The 18,298-nt window shown below is 39.3% G+C and overlaps 1 protein-coding gene across 2 annotated transcripts in view; it reads right to left on the bottom strand.

Annotated features, from left to right (window-relative positions):
• PLD1 (phospholipase D1) overlaps positions 1-18,298 on the bottom strand; it is a 126,877-nt gene that overhangs the window by 60,718 nt on the left and 47,861 nt on the right. For both annotated transcript variants that reach the window (XM_087933452.1, XM_026705756.2), the window contains exons 6-8: positions 15,279-15,344; positions 8,244-8,302; positions 4,072-4,164 (exon numbers count right to left, since the gene is read on the bottom strand). In XM_087933452.1, coding sequence (XP_087789578.1) covers positions 4,072-4,164; positions 8,244-8,302; positions 15,279-15,344 — 218 coding nt within the window. The remainder of the gene's footprint in view (positions 1-4,071; positions 4,165-8,243; positions 8,303-15,278; positions 15,345-18,298) is intronic.

Raw genomic sequence — 18,298 nt, forward strand, 5'->3', positions numbered from 1 at the left:
AATGTTTCAGGACACCCCAGGGCTCTCCAAGGAGAACAATCATCCGGGAACATTGGGTAGCAAATTGGCTGCCAAGGTTGTGCTGCATTTTTCTTGACTCTACAAGGCAAAACATGTTTCAAAGAAAGAAAGGAAGAGAGAACAAAAGGAAAAAGGCTTAAAGTAGAGTGCGACTGAAAAAAAGAAAGAAATGCTCAGACAAATGTAGGTATTGCTGTGGCCATATCCTCACCCATTCACAGAATGCAAACTCTGAGCCTGATGAGATTTACTTCCCAGGAAGTTTGCTTAGGAAGAAAATCACAAATTGAAAGATGACCAAGAATAAAGTGCTATTGAATTCTTGGGACTTGAAGAAAAACAAAACAAACCCAGAACTCTGACAGCATCTTACACACTGTAAGGTTACTTAAATCTAGGAGAATGCTAATAATGTTAATATCACTACTGTTACTATAAGCCCATGATGGCGAACCTATGGCACACGTGCCACAGGTGGCACACGAGCCATTTGTGTGGGCATGCGAGCCCCAGCCACACTTACCTGCACTATGCATGCATGTGCCTCCCAGCTGATTTTCAGCCCGTCTGAGGCCCTTTTGCTCTCTTGGGGGCTTGAGAGAAGCCTCTGCAGCCTTTGGTGGCCGAAAAGTGGCCCTTCCGGAAATCCCGGAATGCTAAAACTAGAAGTGTCAAAACGGGCATGTTTTTTGGCCTCTAAAAGATGCAGAGGCTTTCCTCAAGCCCCTGGGAGGGCAAAAACAGCCTCAAATGGGCCAAAAATCAGCTGGGTGGTACGCGCATGTGCAGTGCAGGTATGGGGTGGTTGCGTGCAGATGCGTTGGGGGGGGCAGGGCGCATTGCATTGTGGGTACTGGCACGCATGTGCACGATTTCAGCACACAACAAAAAGCAGCTCAGAGAGTCCTCAATGTATGACCATAGCAGACCCTAGAATTTCTGTCATAAGTCGTGATGGTTATAAATTGTGGCACTTAGGTGACAAACCTGATTTTATGACTTTTATTGCAGTGGCTGTAAAGCATACATTGTAAAGCAAATCTATTTATTCCTATGGGCATTTTTTTTGTTGTTGTTGCTGCTGGAAAAGTCAGAAATCATTTTTTTAAAAAAAATTTTTTCATAAATCGTGGTCATGTGATTATAAAAATGAGCCACAGTGCCTGAGATGTATGTAGTTGTGTGACCATGTGTGTGTGTTTGTGTGTGTGTGTAATTTTGTCAGAACTCCTGAACTGGGTTGTAAATACCTTTGGGAGCAGATCTGTAAGTATCTTTGGATCAGATCTGTCATAGCTTCTAATGGTCATTAAGTGATCCATCTTAAGCGAGGACTATCAGTAATACAGTTTTTTAAAACTCCCCAGACATGAGGGCTGCATAGGTCCAACTGGTCTATTAAACACCAAATGCTTGTAATCAAAATCCTTAAACTAACAAAATTAAAACATATCTACTGGTGTAAATATCAATTCCTAATATACAGATAGATCCAAGATATTGAAAATTAAATCCACAGTCCTTCCGTGTTAGTATTTTAAGTGTTTTCGTGGTAGTTTCCAGAAAATAACAAATTTGCAAGGAAAGCCTCCCCCCACCCACAAACAATGTGTTCATCCGGTAAAAGGATATCTACAAAATCTAAATCATGATATACTTTGAAACATAGCACCTCTTTTGTTCAAAAGAAAAAGCAACACATTTTCAAACTGCCGGGAGGCATTTCGATGCTTTTATCTAATTTTGGATTTTGCAAGCAGTAGATACAACTTCCTTCATATCTCCATGAATTAAGAATGTATTCCTAAATGAAAACATTTGCCCAGTGGAGGGGTTAGAATGAGGGGAGTCATTCCTGCTAGCCGAAATCTCCTTCTGCGTGGAAGAGGCCTGCCAAGACCAGAGAGAGAGAGATCTGCCAAAGAAGAGGTCCAATCGGGCCAGGGGAAGGCAAGAACCACATTACATACAGTAAACATAATAACAGGGTTGGGAGGGACTCTCTGCTCAAACTGGAGACCCTATACTATTTCAGAAAATGGATGTCCAGCAGTGGTGAGATTCAAATTTTTTTTACTACCGGTTCTGTGGGCATGGCTTGGTGGGCATGGCAAGGGAAGGATACTATAAAATCTCCATTCCCTCCCCACTCCTCGGGGAAGGTTACAGCAAAATCCCATTCCTTCCCCATCCCACTAACCTGCTTTCCAGCTCCATTCTCCTGTGCAGGGCAACCAAAGAAGACCCAGCCGATCAGCTGGGACTCAGGAGGTAGAGAATAGATGGGGATGGGGCCAGTCAGAGGTGGTATTTGCCGGTTCTCCAAACTACTCAAAATTTCCGCTACTGTTTCTCCAGAACTAGTCAGAACCTGCTGAATACCACCTCTGATGCCCAGTCTCTCTTGAAAACTTCCAATGATGGAGTATCCACAACTGCTGAAGGTAAGTCGTTCCACTGATTAATTCTTCTTACTGTCAAGAAATTTATCTTTGGTTCTAGATGGGATCTCTCTTCAATGATCGTCCACCTATTACTTCTTGTCCTGCCCTCAGGGACTTTGGAGAATAGATTGATCCCCCACTTCTCCCATAGCCCCCCCAAAATACTGGAAGACTTCCATAATACAGCTCTTGGTCCTTCGCTTTGTTAGACTACACACACTTAGGTCCCTCAATTGTTCATTGGATCATATTAGATCAGACTTAAAGCCCAACTAGGGAAGTATTTATACAGGTCAAGGAGCACCTTGATGGCCTCAAAAATAACCTTTCTAGAGATCTCTTCTATGGACCTGCCAGCAAGCCAAAGGGTAGAATTTTAGCCTCATCTTTTGTGTATTTCCCAATACACCTTTGGGTCTTCCTTAGGCTCTGTAGACATTCCAGAAAATTAAAACGTGGGCTGCCTTGGAGCACTTATTTGAAGTTGGACCCATTGTGCTTATTTCTTACCAAGAGGCTGTTCCGAATAAGAGAAACTATTGTTGTTGTTTTTTTAAAAAAATATTTTTACTGCATTTAAAATAATGACAGAAAACGAAGTAGAGAAACCATCGTTAGTAAGCAGAATGTCGTTGCTACCTGAAGGTAAGTCTGAAGTAAGGTTGCTGCATATTTTATAAGCGTATACCTTCACTTTAAATTTAATTATAATGAATTGCTTTGTAAGGGTGTCTTAATTCCTAATCAATGAAACTTTCATTTAAGAAGAAAAACATGCATTGATTATTCAACAAGTGTGTAAATGTGAATAGTAGTAATAATGAGTGTGTGTGTGTGTGTGTGTGTGTGTATGCACACACCTTCAAATGAGCATTGATTCATGGCAACTGCCCAGTCTAGTCCCTGAAGTTTTCTTAGCAAGATTTTTGGAAGTGGTTTGCCATTTTCTTCTTCCTTCTAGGGCTGAGAAAGAGTGACTGGCCCAAGGTCACCCAGCTGGTTTTGTGTCTAAAGGGGACTAGAATTCACAGCCTCCCTATTTTAGCCTGGTGCCTTAATCATCACACCAAACTGGCTTTCTATAATATTAATAAGAAGGACTGAGAACACCATCTCTAAAATTAAAATGTTTTGAATTGAGTAACGAAAAAAAGAAGCTGTGTTCGCTACCCTCTGCCTCCAGTTGTGTTATAAATCCCTACTGTTCTTGAAAGTAAAAATATGTGATCCCAATTCGTCTTTCTGAAAGTAAAAGGAACAAAGCAGGAAAGTATTAAAAATGGGCTCCTGCAGCTTGAATAAAGGTGAACTCTTGAGTTATTGCCAGATTATTCATGAAATTGAGTGCAAAAGGGGTCCAATTTAATATATACCACTCCATCTGTCACTAGTTTTGCATCTGATTTAGGTGAGAGTAATATCATTCAGGTCTTTTCAAAATGTTTCTTCTGCTTAAAACATACCAGACAGCTATTAAGAGAGCAAAAATTACTTGTGCCACCCACAGGTTTTTTTTTTAAGCTACCTTTCTTTAATTCTAAAACATTCAGCTTAATGTTGGGGGGAAAAACATTTAGAAAGAAATTCAGAAGGTCCACAAAAGTACCTTTTTGACCATCGGTAGCATAGCTGTCCTTGCCCACAACAGTTTAAGCCAGGAATTCGGTGTCCTCCAGACCTTTTCATAATCATACCCTCTCTGAAGAGAAAGACAAGAAAAAGGGTGTAATGATTTAGCAAGCCTTTAGGACAGGGGTCCCCAAACTTGGCAACTTTAAGACTTGTGGACTTCAACTCCCAGAAATCCTCAGATAGCATAGCTGGCTGAGGAATTCTGGGTGTTGATGTCCACAATACTTAAAGTTGCCAAGTTTGGAGACCTCTGCTTTAGGAGAAGAAAAACTTAATCAGCACTTTTTTCTACCGCAGTGTTTCTCAACTTTATTTACTTGAAGATGGGTGGACTCCATGCTGGCTGGGAAATTCTGGGAATTAAAGTCCATATATCTTCAAATGGACTTCTTCTTCTTGTGCCATATCTGTCATCGGAGGTTGGCGATCATGTTGGAGATCCTATTTTTATTAACAGCCACACGAAAAACTGCTGCTGAGTTTTGTCCAAACGAGTCCCTTAGATTTTGAAGCCATCATGTTCTTCTTCTGCCTGGACTTGGTTTGCATTTCAATCTTTCCTTGGAGGATTAAGTGAAGCATGTCATATTTTTCCAGGTGTCGCATCACATGTTCAAATGGACAAAGTTGAGAAACTCTGATCTACTGGATATCACTGAACAAAGTCCAGTCTTGCAGGGTATTTTTCAATCAATTTCAATCATAGAGAATGGCAGCCCCCATGCATTTCCTTTTTTCATATCAGGAACCCTCTCTGTTATTTGTCTGCAAGATTTATTTATTTGTGATATATACACTCTTTCCTTGCTGAATCCAATATCAAAGCATCATTAAAATAAATCAAATCAATTGAACATAAAATTAACATAAAACTCACTGGCTCCCTGTGAAGGAACCTTCAAACTCCGAAGGCCTGCCTGAATTGTTCCATTGCTAGCCTGAACATGCCAAATATAGGGTTTGCATGGATTTAGTCCCAAAGGGTTGGGCTGTCATAAAGAAGATGTTTTTTCTGAGCTTCTTCTCCTCTAAACTCAGAAGGTGGGATACCTGCAAAATCCCATTCCAGGCTGAACAAATTGGTAGGGGAGAGTCTACCTGGAGGAGAAGGTGGTCAAAATAACCTGGACCTTAGCCCTGCAGGACTTTAAGTGTTAATGCCAATATCTTGAATTGGATGTATTCAAGCAACCACAATTTAGTTGCATTCATTGAAGGCACCTAGAATGCACCATGCTCTAACCTAGTTCTGTTTCTCAGCGAACTTCTTAAATTTCTTTGCTTGGTAATAGATGAAAGCCTTAAACTAAAAGCAAAGCATGGGTCCTTTAAAGTTTGTTTCTTGGATTACCAGCCAGAGGCAAATAACATAATAAATATGTTAAATAAATAAGCCAGCAGGAACATTGAGAGAACCACGTGGAGAAGCATGGTGGGGCCAGCTAGTACAATCAAATCCATTCATAACAGACTATAAACTTGTCTTTGTCTCACATTTACAGAACTGAAATGCTAGAGGCAGATGTTTAGGTCATCCAATCCAATCCCCAGTTCAGGACAAAAAACCAATGTTCCTGGACAGAAAGTTGCTCTGTCTTTGCTTAAATATATCCAGCAAAGGAAAGCTGGCCAACTTTCTGGATAATGCTGAATTCTTACCGTTAGGAATTCTAATTTTTTTAAAAAGAATATCCAGTTAGAATCCTGCCTTTGACTCTTTGGAATTCACAAGTTGTGGTGATTTCATGTACAAGTTCATGCCTTTTTCTTAACCAGGTTATGTAAATGGCTTAGCATTGTCTTCGGTCTGGAGGCTTGAGTGTCACGAAAGTGGCATGCTGTGTCAACTAGTTACGCACTTGTCATGGTTTGCCATCGCTTTAGACAATGTTGTAGTTTGCAGGGATTAGAAGGGGGAAATCTTTCACAACAAGTTATCACTTACTAACTCTAGCTGCTACAGAAATAGAAGCAGGAGGTGGCTGAAAAATTCACAGCTTCTCATCCTGCAAATCTCTTTCTGCATAAAATCTCTCTGGGTGTTGTGGTCTGCAGGCAGCTTGCGGAGACGGCAGCAGAATCGGACAGTGGGGAAGAACATGGGCCAGTCCGGAAGTCTGGGGAGGACTCCGATGAGGCTCCTGCATCCTATACAGAGATGGGGTCAGGGCCATCTGGGAGTTATGTGCTGACTCCAGAGCCTCCAGAATCTGACAGCAGCGAGGCAGAGGAACAAGAGGAGCCTGTTCCCAGTGCGTGTGTGCACAGAGCTCCCAGAAGGCAAGAGCAATTAAGACAAAAGGGGTGACTTGGGAGTAAGGCTTGGAGGTGATTGCCCCTCCCATAAGAAAAAGGAAGTGCAAAGGGACAGGAACCTTTGCAGGAAGCAATGTTGTTCGCTCTTTTCAACTCTGTTAAACCTTGAAACTCTGTGTGGACTTTGTACTTCGTTTGGCTTTTTACAGTTAATTTGGCACTTTAGTTGTTGGCAGCAATTCAAAGGAGATAAAGGTGGGTGCTTATCTCGAGAGACTGTTTGGGACTCTTTATAGGCTGGGAATGAACATAATTCCCAGTGTTGAAATAAAACAAGAGTTGTTCGGACTAAACATATGCTTAATTAAGGTCTCAGGAAGCATTGGTCAGAAAAATGGGTTGAGCTCAGCTTCTGGTGATTACAGAGACCCCACCATGCTATTTTCTTGCAATGGCATGGATATAGCTTATTAATACCTTCTTCCAGCTATCCTACAGTTATTAGATTTCACAGTGTTCTCCCACACTATATTATCCACACACAGCCCTACTTAGATTTTTCATGGGTATTCACATTGATTAAGTGTTGTCACCTGTGTATCTTTCTGCATACAACCTTCCGTAACTTGAATATTTAGCTGATTCTCCTTACCAAAGCTTTGAAAAATCAGAAATCTGCATCAAACGTTCATGCATGTGATTATACATACAGCTTCAATGTTCTTGTGTTTGTGTTTTGTGTTGTGCACCAGTTCCTGGACTGGGAGGCTCTGTTCACAACCACTCATTCCCTGGTCACTTCCCAAATGGACTACTGTGCTGTGCTCTACCTGGGCTGCCCTTGAAGAGTATCCAGAACCTTCAGCTGGTGCCTAATGCAGCAGGAAAGGCAGCTAGGTGTATCTCTAGATTGGCACATGTTATACTCCTGTCCTACATCTATGGAAATTCTCAGTCATTCAGGTCATGGTTTCCCAAAGGTACTTTTCCAAGAGACAACTGGTCTTTGTTTTTACTTGAGGACATTTTACTTCTCATCCAAGAAGTTTCTTCAGTTCTGAACTGAAACGTCTTTCAAGAAGAACAAGAAAGTCCAGTTGTCTTTTGAAAAAATACCTCTGAAACACTCCTGTCCTATGAATGCCAGTTTGCTTCCAGGTCCAATTTAAAATGCTGGACTTGACTTTTAAAGTCCTTCATGGCATGGGGCCAGTTTATCTGAAGGACTGTCTCTACCTGATTATATCTAATCTGGTTAGGTCTGGCAAAACAGGTATGCTGTGGGTCCTGTCTACAAAAGAAGATGGGCCTTTTTTCCCCCCTGTGGCATCTACCCTATGGAATATTGTCTGCCCCCTTGAGGTGAGACTTGCCCCATCCTTGATCTCTTCCCAAGAAAATTCCTTAAAACAGGGGTCTCCAACCTTGGCAACTTTAAGAGTTGTGGACTTCAACTTCCAGAATTCTGGGAATTGAAGTCCACAACTCTTAAGGTTACCAAGGTTGGAGACCCCTGCCTTAAAACATGGCTGTGTCAGCAGGCCTCAAGGCAATGAATTGGCCACATTGGTTTTAACATCAATTCTCTCCACTGTCTTATTATAGCAATAATATTGTTGACTGTTTTTTTAAATTGTAGTTAATTTATATTTGGATTTTACAATTATTCTGTTGTAAGATGCCTATAATCACTTTGTTGTGAGATGGGCAGCTATATAAGTGTGAGAAATTAAGTAAACAAACAAACAAACAAACAGCACCATATCTACACAATTGCTCTATCTTCCATGGTAGTTATATGTTCTACTTAAATGTTCTGTAAACCAGAAGCTGAAAACAGAAAATGGAAATGTTTTCACTAAACATATTCATAAAGAGGCCAAGACTTACATGCCTTTAGGTCCCAGATCATGGATGAATGACAGTTGACTTACACCAAGGAATTCCATCTGAAAGTGATATACAAAGGGAAAGGAAACATTATCCATTAATTTAATGCAAGAATAGTCTATGTGTTGCTTTATTTCAATGGTACTAGGATGCTAAATCAAATTCCACCAAAAACAGACAGGGAATTGGTAGGAGACAACCAGACTGAGCATCAGGGCAGGATCAAACACATCATTAATATGGAGTCTCTACATCCCCATAAGAGACCTAAATTCAAGCCCCTTTGAAGTCCGTTGAGCCTTATCTGTGATCAATTAGTGGTTCAGTCTTGTGTATAGGTAGCTGAGTCAGTTTCATCTGGAGTCATCTTGTTTATTCTGTGACCTCTACACAAAATGCAGAATTACGAACAAGCTAAATGCATTTAGTATGTTGTGTAAACCCAATCTTTGAATGGAGTTTATAATAGTCCAAGTCATTATGTAGAAAACCAGAGAGCTGGGTTGAGAAAGCCACCAGTAGGCATTTAGGGCAACACAGACTCTGCATTATGGCAGATATTCCAAGGCTGATCCAGAAGAATTTTCCAATATTTAGACTCTGATTATTTCTCCCAGAGAAGAAGAATCTTTGAAGATTCTTCTGCAAAGGACCATTGTGTTTTAGTTGTCAAACTGAAGACAGAGAAAACCCAAATTCACACTCAACCATTATACCTCATTGGGAACTGGATGACCACCATCTCTCAGCCCAAATTTCCTACACAGAGTTGTTGTTGTGATGCTCTGAAAACTGCAGAGAAGCATGCTATGGTTTGAGTTCTTATTCAGATTAAGAATGATGCAATGCTAATAGAAGAGAATTTACCTCAGTGTTTAACTGTAAAGTTCTTGGTGATCTCTGAAATGAGTTGTTTAATTGCAGATATTTTATTACCTGCCTAGATAACAACACCAGTTCTCTGAGGGTGTTGCCTAACTCAGCAACAAAACTTCTGCAAGGAAACAACAAAGCTTAGAGAGCATGAATACCTCCATAGTGATAAAAAAATTCCTGCTCATTGGGTATTTGTATTGCCTGTGGATGGTAGCATTATAGCTTTGTACTGATATACTCTGGAATGTTTGCATTTGTCAAATGATGGAAAACTTTTGTTGTTGTTGAGGTCACAGGAAGCATCTGTCAGGGACAACATACTTACAGGTGTTATTGCCATTTCCATAATTGGTGAAAAATACACATTATTGCTAGAATCACAAACCATATTTGAACGAAAGCCTGATTCACATATTTTAATATATAATGAGCTAATGAACCAATTGGTTTGGGGTTACTCTGATGAACTTAAAACCATCCCAGTAATCCAAGCCAGGCTACATGGCTTTAATGTTAAATGAGAAAAAAGGCACTATGGCTTCTCCAACGAACCACACCCATGTTTACACATTATGTTAGCCATGTTTTGGGTTTTATAATTATTTATTGAATAAGGCATACTAGCTATAGTCACATATTGTACTATCATACATGGTTTAGGGACAAAAAACCCCAAAACATATTGGCTATGTTAATGGAACATTGTTAAATAAGGTTGTGTCTAGGTAAGATAATGTACTAAAACGAACTAGCTACCTAGCTAGGGCTAGATTTGTCAATGTATTAAGTGAAAAAAAATTTGTTGCAAGGATCCAATCTGAGTCAGTCACCGGGATCAAAGGTTTTGTCTTCTGCGCTTTCAGACTCATGCTAGAGCCCATCTTTAGCAGCAGTGGGATCCTATCTGTTCCACTACTGGTTTGGTGATCTAACGTGCATGTCCCTAATGCACACATGCAGCTTTCCACACACCCACTGAGGCCTGCAGCATCAATCAACTGAGAGGAAAAAGAAAAGCGCAGGGGGAGGTGGCAGGGCCGATCCTGGGTTTTTCTCTTCTTTCTCCTCTCAGCTGATCATTGGAGGCTTTTTTTAACTACCTGTTCTGCCCAAATGGTAGCAATTTTTGCTACTGGTTCAGTAGAACCGGGCCGAACTGGTAGCATACCACCACTGATTTTCAGGAAACTTCTCTCTAACAGAATGTGTGCTGTTCTCTGTGGGGTGTTTATAGTGCCTATTATTGTATGTGGCTTTTTAGATGCTGATTGGGGTGTGTTGATGGCTGGCTTTTAAGTTGTTGCTTGTTTTTTTGCTTGTGCTGCCCAGCCTTCACCTTCTAAGTACTTGGAAGGGGCAGCACAAGCGAACAGACAGCTAATGACTTAAAAGCCAGCCATCAATACACCCCAATCAACATCTAAAAAGCCACATAACAACTGGCACCATATAAACACAACACACACAACAGCCCACACTCTCCTAGAGAGAAGTTCCCTGAAGATGGGCTCCAGCATTATCTAAAAGCTTGGAAGATAAAATCTCTGGACCCAGACTGGATCCTCCAGCATTATCCTGGGACACGTATATTCACTTTCATTCAGAAAAAGATTTGATCGGTGCAAATGTACTCATTAAGTCAAAGTGTAATGTCTACCCATCATTTAAACCAACCAACCAACAAAAAAGAATTAAACAACTGCCTGAATTTGGTGAATGTGAGCACACAGGAGTTCTGCTGTCTTTTCATGTTTGCAGAGTAATCATTAACAGAAAAAAGTAATGCAGGATGCCTTGAGCTTAAAAGCTGCAGAATCCTATAAAAGGCAGCAAAGTAACATCTTCTATGCCTAATCTGAAATTATAGATTCCCTCAGCTATCCCGGGGAATACTCAAGATCTCATTCAGGTTTTCCAATGAAATGAGTTATAAAGTAAGGTCTGTGAAGATTTCAGTGTCAATATACATTGTTCCACCAAGATAAACATCTAGGGAAAATCACTCTAAGAGAAAGGGAGAATTGCATGTGAATTGGTAACAGTTGTTTGGTGGCGACAAATCCCAAAGGATCTTGTGCTACCCTTAAAACATAAAATTCAGGTTCTTTTAAGCCAGAAGCAAAGACAATTATGATTATGACAACATTCTAGCTTAACATTATACTGATGATCAGGGTAAAACAGAGATATATAGCATTCTTGATCTGGACGTCATGTTTTACCTTTGTGCTCTGACTTAAGGTTCCCACTTTGGCCTTAATCCTATGCTAATGGAGTGAATTGCCCTTGGTAGACAGGGAAAGATTTGAGGCACTAATTACAGTCTTTAATATCTCTCCCTCCACATGCAAATAACAGAAAAACTGGGTCAACATGTTTAATCCCACTGACTCACTTGGGCTACATAGGAATCCCATGTAAAGTACCACATGCAGGACACAAGTTGTTTGTCTCTTTCTTTACAATGCTCATATACACCTTTATAGAGATGCATTTTAAAAAATACAGCAATTACAAAACTACCACCTAAGGTAAACAGTTCACAGTACCAAATCAATAAGTAGTTATTGGTTTAAAATAAGAATTAGTGACCTTGCTATATAGTCAACAAATGGATGCAGAATCAGCTGATCATCATTGATGAAAAAAGCTCCCAAGAGAAAGCATTACAAACCACACTTCATAATCGTTGACCAGCCATCATCAATCACTGAGAATTACAAAAGGCCAACAGATCTTTAGCATAAACAATGACTATAATCAAAGCATCCAAGAGAATGATATAAAAGGTAAGTAGAAAAGGAATTTAGGATGGATCCTGGCTTGTAATCCAGCATTCAATATTGCAACAGACTCAGCTTCTCCTCTGGAAATATTGAATTGCTAACTAGAACATACAAAACTTTTGCTAGACCAATACTTGAGTACAGCTCATCAGTCTGGAATCCGTACTGTATATTGGACATTAATACAATTGAGCGAGTCCAGAAGTATTTCACGGGAAGAGTACTACATTCCTCTGCTCTCAATTGAATACCCTGTATCACTAGTCTTAATTTTGGGCTTGGACAACCTTAAACTATGCCGCCTACAGTTGGACTTAAGTGTAGTAGACAAAATTATCTGCTTCAATGTCTTACCAGTCAATGACTACTTCAGCTTCAACCGCAACAATACAAGAGCACACAACAGATACAAACTCAATGTAAACACAAAATGCAGGTTCTTTTAAGCCAGAAACAAAGGCAATTATGATTATGACAACATTCTAGCAGGGTAACACAGAGATACATAACATTCTTGAGCTGAAGGTCATATTTTACCTTTGTGCTCTGACTTAAGGTACCCACTTTAGCTTTAATCCTTTGCTAATGGAGTGAATTGCCCTTGGAGGACAGGGAAAGGTTTAAGGCACTAATTTCACGCTTTAATATCTCCCCACCCCCATGCAAATAACAGAAAAACTGGGTCAACATTTTTAATTCCATTGACTACTTGGGCTGCATACGAGCCCCATGTGAAGTACCGCATGCAAGACACAAGTTGTTCATCTCTTTCTTTACAATGCTCATATACAACTTTACAGAGATGCAATGCAATTTTTAAAAAATACAGCAATTACAAAACTATCACTAACAACTCAATGTAAACCGCTCCAAACTTGATTGCAGAAAGTACAACTTCAGCAACAGAATGGTCAATGCCTGGAATGCACTACCAGACTCCTCTAACCCCCATTCCTTTAACCTCAAACTATCCACTGTTGACCTCACCCCATTCCTAAGAGGTCTGTAAGGGGTGTGCATAAGTGCACCATTGTGCCTATCATCTCTGTCTTAGTGTCCCCATTTATTCGTACCTATTTCCTGTACTCTTACTCATGTTTATCCTTATACCTATTATCTTGTAAGCAACTGACAAATCAAATAAATAAATAAAAATAAATATACCCAATAATATTGGAAGACCATAACGTAATACAAGAAGTAACTCTATTCTTCAGGATGTACAAAATAAGAAAATACTATGCTGGGATATGTGTGCGGGCACCTCTATATATTTCTTGCTGTGCATAAATACTATCCTCCTGAATTCAAAACTCTGCCCTGGAAATAATTCTTCAATGGATTTGAATTATTCCCTGCTACCAGAAATTACTTGTTGAAGAAGCAGTAAAATTCCACAGAGGAAGTGGACACACGTCTTAGGAGAACATTGAAAGAGGTGAAAATGTGTCTGGAGTGAAATTTTACACAGCAGCACTATGTACTCAAACCTTCTCAAGTGACTCAACATTTCCAAGTGCCAAGTTGGCATGATATTGCATTTATGAACAGAAGGCAATTATGTTATTACACATGTACACCAGTTCAAGCCTACACAAGCAGGTGAGAAATTATAATCACATTTTCAAAAACATAAAGGGGGCCCCTGCTGAGTTATCTCAAGGTTTTGCTTCTGTTTCAAGTAAATAGAAACTAGACAAGTTCAGGGATGATACACGTCACAAAACAGTTCTCTATTGTTACATCCAACAGCTAGAAGTAGATAGTGTTGCTGACAGCATTGTTCTCTCTGGATTCATCTAATACGTACTTCACTCTTTCGAGAAGAAATATCTTTTATGCAATGTTATAAAACAGGTAAAGAAACTGAAAGGGAGATTTGTGGCTGAGCTGTATAGCATATTAAATTTTTGATAATTCAGATTCACCAATTTGCATGTGATTAGTGAAGTACAGATAGCAATAACACTTAGATTTATATACGGCTTCATAGGGCTTTACAGCCCACTCTATGCGGTTTACAGAGTCAGCATATTGTCCCAGGCAATCTAGATCCTTATTTTATCAACCCCGGAAGGATGGAAAATGAGTCATTTGAGCCTGTCAGGATTGAACTGCTAGCAGTCAGTAGAATTAGCCTGCAATACTGCATTTTAACCACTGCGCCACCACAGCTCTCACCACGTAGATTAGTGGTCATAACCAGTGGTCCATGGTGGTCCACGAGAAAATTTTGGTGATCCGCAGAAAAATTGTTTGCATTTTTATATTGCACTAAATACTATTTACCTTTTTTAAAAATTCATATTAGCTGTCCGCAGGATTTAAAATTATGAATTTAGTGGTCCCTGAGGTCTGAAAAGTTGGTGACCCCTAACGTAGATAGCAATAGCAACAGCACTTAGACTTATATACCACTCGACAGTGCTTTTTACAGCCCTCTCTAAGTGGCTTACAGAGTCAGCATCTGGCCCCCAACAATCTGGGTCCTCATTTTACCCACCTTGAAGGCAGAAGGCTGAGTCAACCTTGAACCTGATGAAATTTGATCTACCAAATTAGTTGGGCTTTTGGTTGTACTATAGAAAAGAGTAGTAATTTTTTCAGTCCTCATTGGGGCCATAACTCAGTTGTTTAGTGAAATGTTTAGTGTTTATGATCTTACTTCAGCTTTCCTTTTTTTACAGACCTGTGAAGTTTATAAATACAAATATTAGTTGCAAAGTTATTTTTTTTCATCACTGTATGAATGGTTGCAAAACAAGACCATCACTAAATGTGGACTACACGTAGTTGCTTTTGGGTTCTCACAAATTTACTGAATCTTAAACTTTGGTAAACATGTAAGCGATATGCTCCATCCACTACATACCCATATTATGACTTAATCTTATATTTTGGGGGATCATATGACATACTAAGTCAATGAATGAGACTGTATGTCTTCAAATTGCAAACAAAACCTAAAGCTAATTGCTCTATTACAGCAACACTTTGTAACACAAGATTCAGCCAATAACACCTTGATATCACAAAGAACATTACATATAAAGTTCAGATTGTCTGAATTAGCACTGTTCTTTGACTATGATTTGCTCAAAAAGTTGTAATTACAGTAGCTAGGTTTATCTTGTCTAGATACAAAATCAAAATGTCTTCTTCCACCTAACCCAACCTCCCCAAATATTTATGATCTGGCAGCACAAACACTTTTGAAAACCTCTTAAAGTTACCATTTATATATATTTAAGTCAAGCTGTCAATTATAACTCACATCACTAATTTGATCTTTCTTTATCAAACCATCATATTATAATGATAGAATAACTTTAACTGAGCAGACAAAAGTAAACATCATCTTAAGGTCACTTACAGTTCCATGATAATTCTTGTACAGGGGCATTTTTAAGAGATTTGTGAGATAATCTTCCAGTTGTTTCTGCAAAGGAAACACAGAGATACAATGTACAAAAGAAACACTAACATACCAGTGTAATGATTGCAACAGCCATTATTAAAATAGGCAGACAGAAGACATGCAAAGCACATCCATGAATATCAACTACCATTCAGAAGGCATGATGAAAACTTCTTAATCTCACAAGATATGGACAGACTTAGCCATAATTTCAATTGAGAAACTAAGCATCCCACATTAAGCTAAATTCAAAAATGCTAGGCAATTCTTGAAACTTGATAGACAAATAAGCCATCAACAGCCATATAGAGGTAAACTACATTTACATACCATTCAAAAGCTAAGAAGGAAACAAAAAGACCAGAATACATCCTTTCTGGCAACCAGAACACAGATGAGCAGGGTTTAGCACCAGAAAAAATAATGAAGCAGAAAACAATACCCTAATCAAGGAACTTCCAAGGAGAAAACCATAACCCCACCAACATTAGCAGGGCAAGTCACTGCATATAAACGGGGAACAAATCCCACATTCAGTAGCACTGATGATGTTACCTAGTCTGGTAATGAAATGACTGCAAGCAAACAGCCAATCTCAGTTGTTGTTATGAAGAACCAGACTAAAACAACAAGATCTCTTTTGGAGAGAATGGCAAAATTGAAATGTTGCATGGGTGATAGAAAGACAGCAAGTAGAGAAGGAGGCAGAGGAAATAGGATATGAAGAAGATTAAGCAGGAGAATGATTTATGAAGAAAACTATAATGAAAAGATGAGATAATTAACAAAGGGGTAATTGATTTTACTTTGCAGATAAATCTGAGAAATGCCTCACGATAAAAAGCAATCTGAAATAGCTGGAGATTTACATGAAAGGAAGACTGATATTTTTTCACAAGTAATTAACTTTGAAGACAAGAGAATGAATTTAGATTTACTGAGAATAGGGTAAAAAAAAGATAAGTTTTTTTTTCCTGCCTACAACTCCTTTCTGGGAGTCTTTTAAATTCAAGATAATCTTTCTTTCTGGTAAACAGAGAAAAAACTTGACAAACTAAGGGGGGGAGGGAAATCAAAACAAAACAAAGCCTAAAATCTTCATGACATGACTAAGAACAAACAACATGCTTAAAATTGGACTTGGATTTGAATGTCAACATAATCCTTCTTTACTACTGTACATCAACATGGATTTTACATACAATGATTGTGGTCCATTTCTCTCGCTGCTAAACAAGATAATAATTGGGAGTGTTTACAGAAAAGAAGACAAAAAAGTAAAAATTGTAATCCTCTGATCAAAAGCTCCATTCCTTTTAACAGGAATTGCATGTATATTAAAAGAGGGACAAAGCTTTGATCCTATGAATCATGACTGCCATCTTGACTTTTTTTGAGACCTCACCTACCACAGACATCTCTAGTAAGAAGATAGGAAGTTGTGGAAACACTGTAGTTTGTTAAGTAGCTATTTAAGACAGCCAGTTCTACACCAAGTGTTTGAATCTACCAGTTTACAAAAGCCATCAAATATAATCACATTATCCAAAGAATAAAAAGAAAATAAATAGAATGTATGCAATTATCCTAAATCTGATAATTAGATATCCCTCAACTTACAGCCATTCATTTGGCAATGGTTCGAAGTTACAACAGCACTGAAAAAGTGACTTACAACTGGTACTCGCAGTTGATCGCCATCTGTGACCTTTCCAGTGAGCTTCTGATGAATAAAGTTAGTGGGAAAAGCCAGATTTGCTTAACGACCAAGTGATTTACTTAACTGAGTGATTCACTTAAACATGGCATAAAAGGTTGTGAAATTGGTTGCAACTCATTCAACAAATCTTTGCTTAAGAATGGAAATTCTTGTCCCAACTGTGATCATAAGCTAAGGACTACCTGTAATAATCATTTACTACCAGTTATCTGGTAGTAAAGGCAAACGTAAAGGTTTCCCTCGCACATACATGCTAGTTGTTTCTGGCTCTAGGGGGTAGAGCTCATCTCCATTACAAAACTGAAGAGCCAGCACTGTCCGAAGACATCTCTGTGGTCATGTGGCTGGCATGACTAAATGCCGAAGGTGCACGGAAAACTTGGAAAACTTTGGTTTCCAACCAAAGTGGACCCTATTTTTCAACTTGCATTTTTACATGCTTTCAAACTGCTAGGTTGGCAGAAGCTGGGACAAGTAACGGGAGCTCACTCCGTTATGTAGCACTAGGGATTCGAACCACCAAACTGCCAACCTTTCTGATTGACAAGCTCAAGGTCTTAGCCACTGAGCCACTGCGTCCCTTTGTCCAGATACCTACTCAAACTTGCTCAATCTTCGAATGCAGGCCCATGGTATCAAAACTGAGGGCACTGCTTGTATTTCAGAGGCCGCTCTTTGTTGTATCTTCTGTTCCACATCTCTTAAATATATTCTTAAGCCGTAATCCATATAGGCTTTATATATTTTAATCAAGAACTTGATTGTTATTTGGAAATAAACCAACAACTAATGCAATGCCAAAATGCTGTTACAGTATGTCTTCAAAGCCAATCCCATCTACAATGGGATTTACAAGGCTTTTAAGTTAGGGGAGGTAAAAAACAACAACAAGTGATTCAAGGATTGCAGGAATGCTACTTTATTGGAAAAAAATTTGTCCTTCAATCTCTGGTCTGCATCACTGCTTCTCCAAGTTTTCCTTTATTCTTCCCTTCCCCATTTTATTTTTCCCTTCCCCATTATAATAGTGTTCCATATCTTCCTGAAGGCCATCATAAATCTCTTTAGGGACTAAGTCTTGTGATGAAGATGGCCACCAGCCTAGCAATTGCTTCAACTGGTAAGCCATGAGTTCAGAAGGACCACCAAAGTTGCAGACTGCCTCCTTCTGGGGAAGCCCAATCAAAAATAGAACCAAAGCCTGATATTAGATAAGTTAGGGGAGATGATTGAACTCTATACACTCCTTACTGGA

This window comes from Pseudonaja textilis, chromosome 4 (assembly GCF_049901715.1).
Source record: "Pseudonaja textilis isolate UNSWEBS1 chromosome 4, rPseTex1.2, whole genome shotgun sequence".
Classification (NCBI taxonomy): Eukaryota; Metazoa; Chordata; class Lepidosauria; order Squamata; family Elapidae; genus Pseudonaja; species Pseudonaja textilis.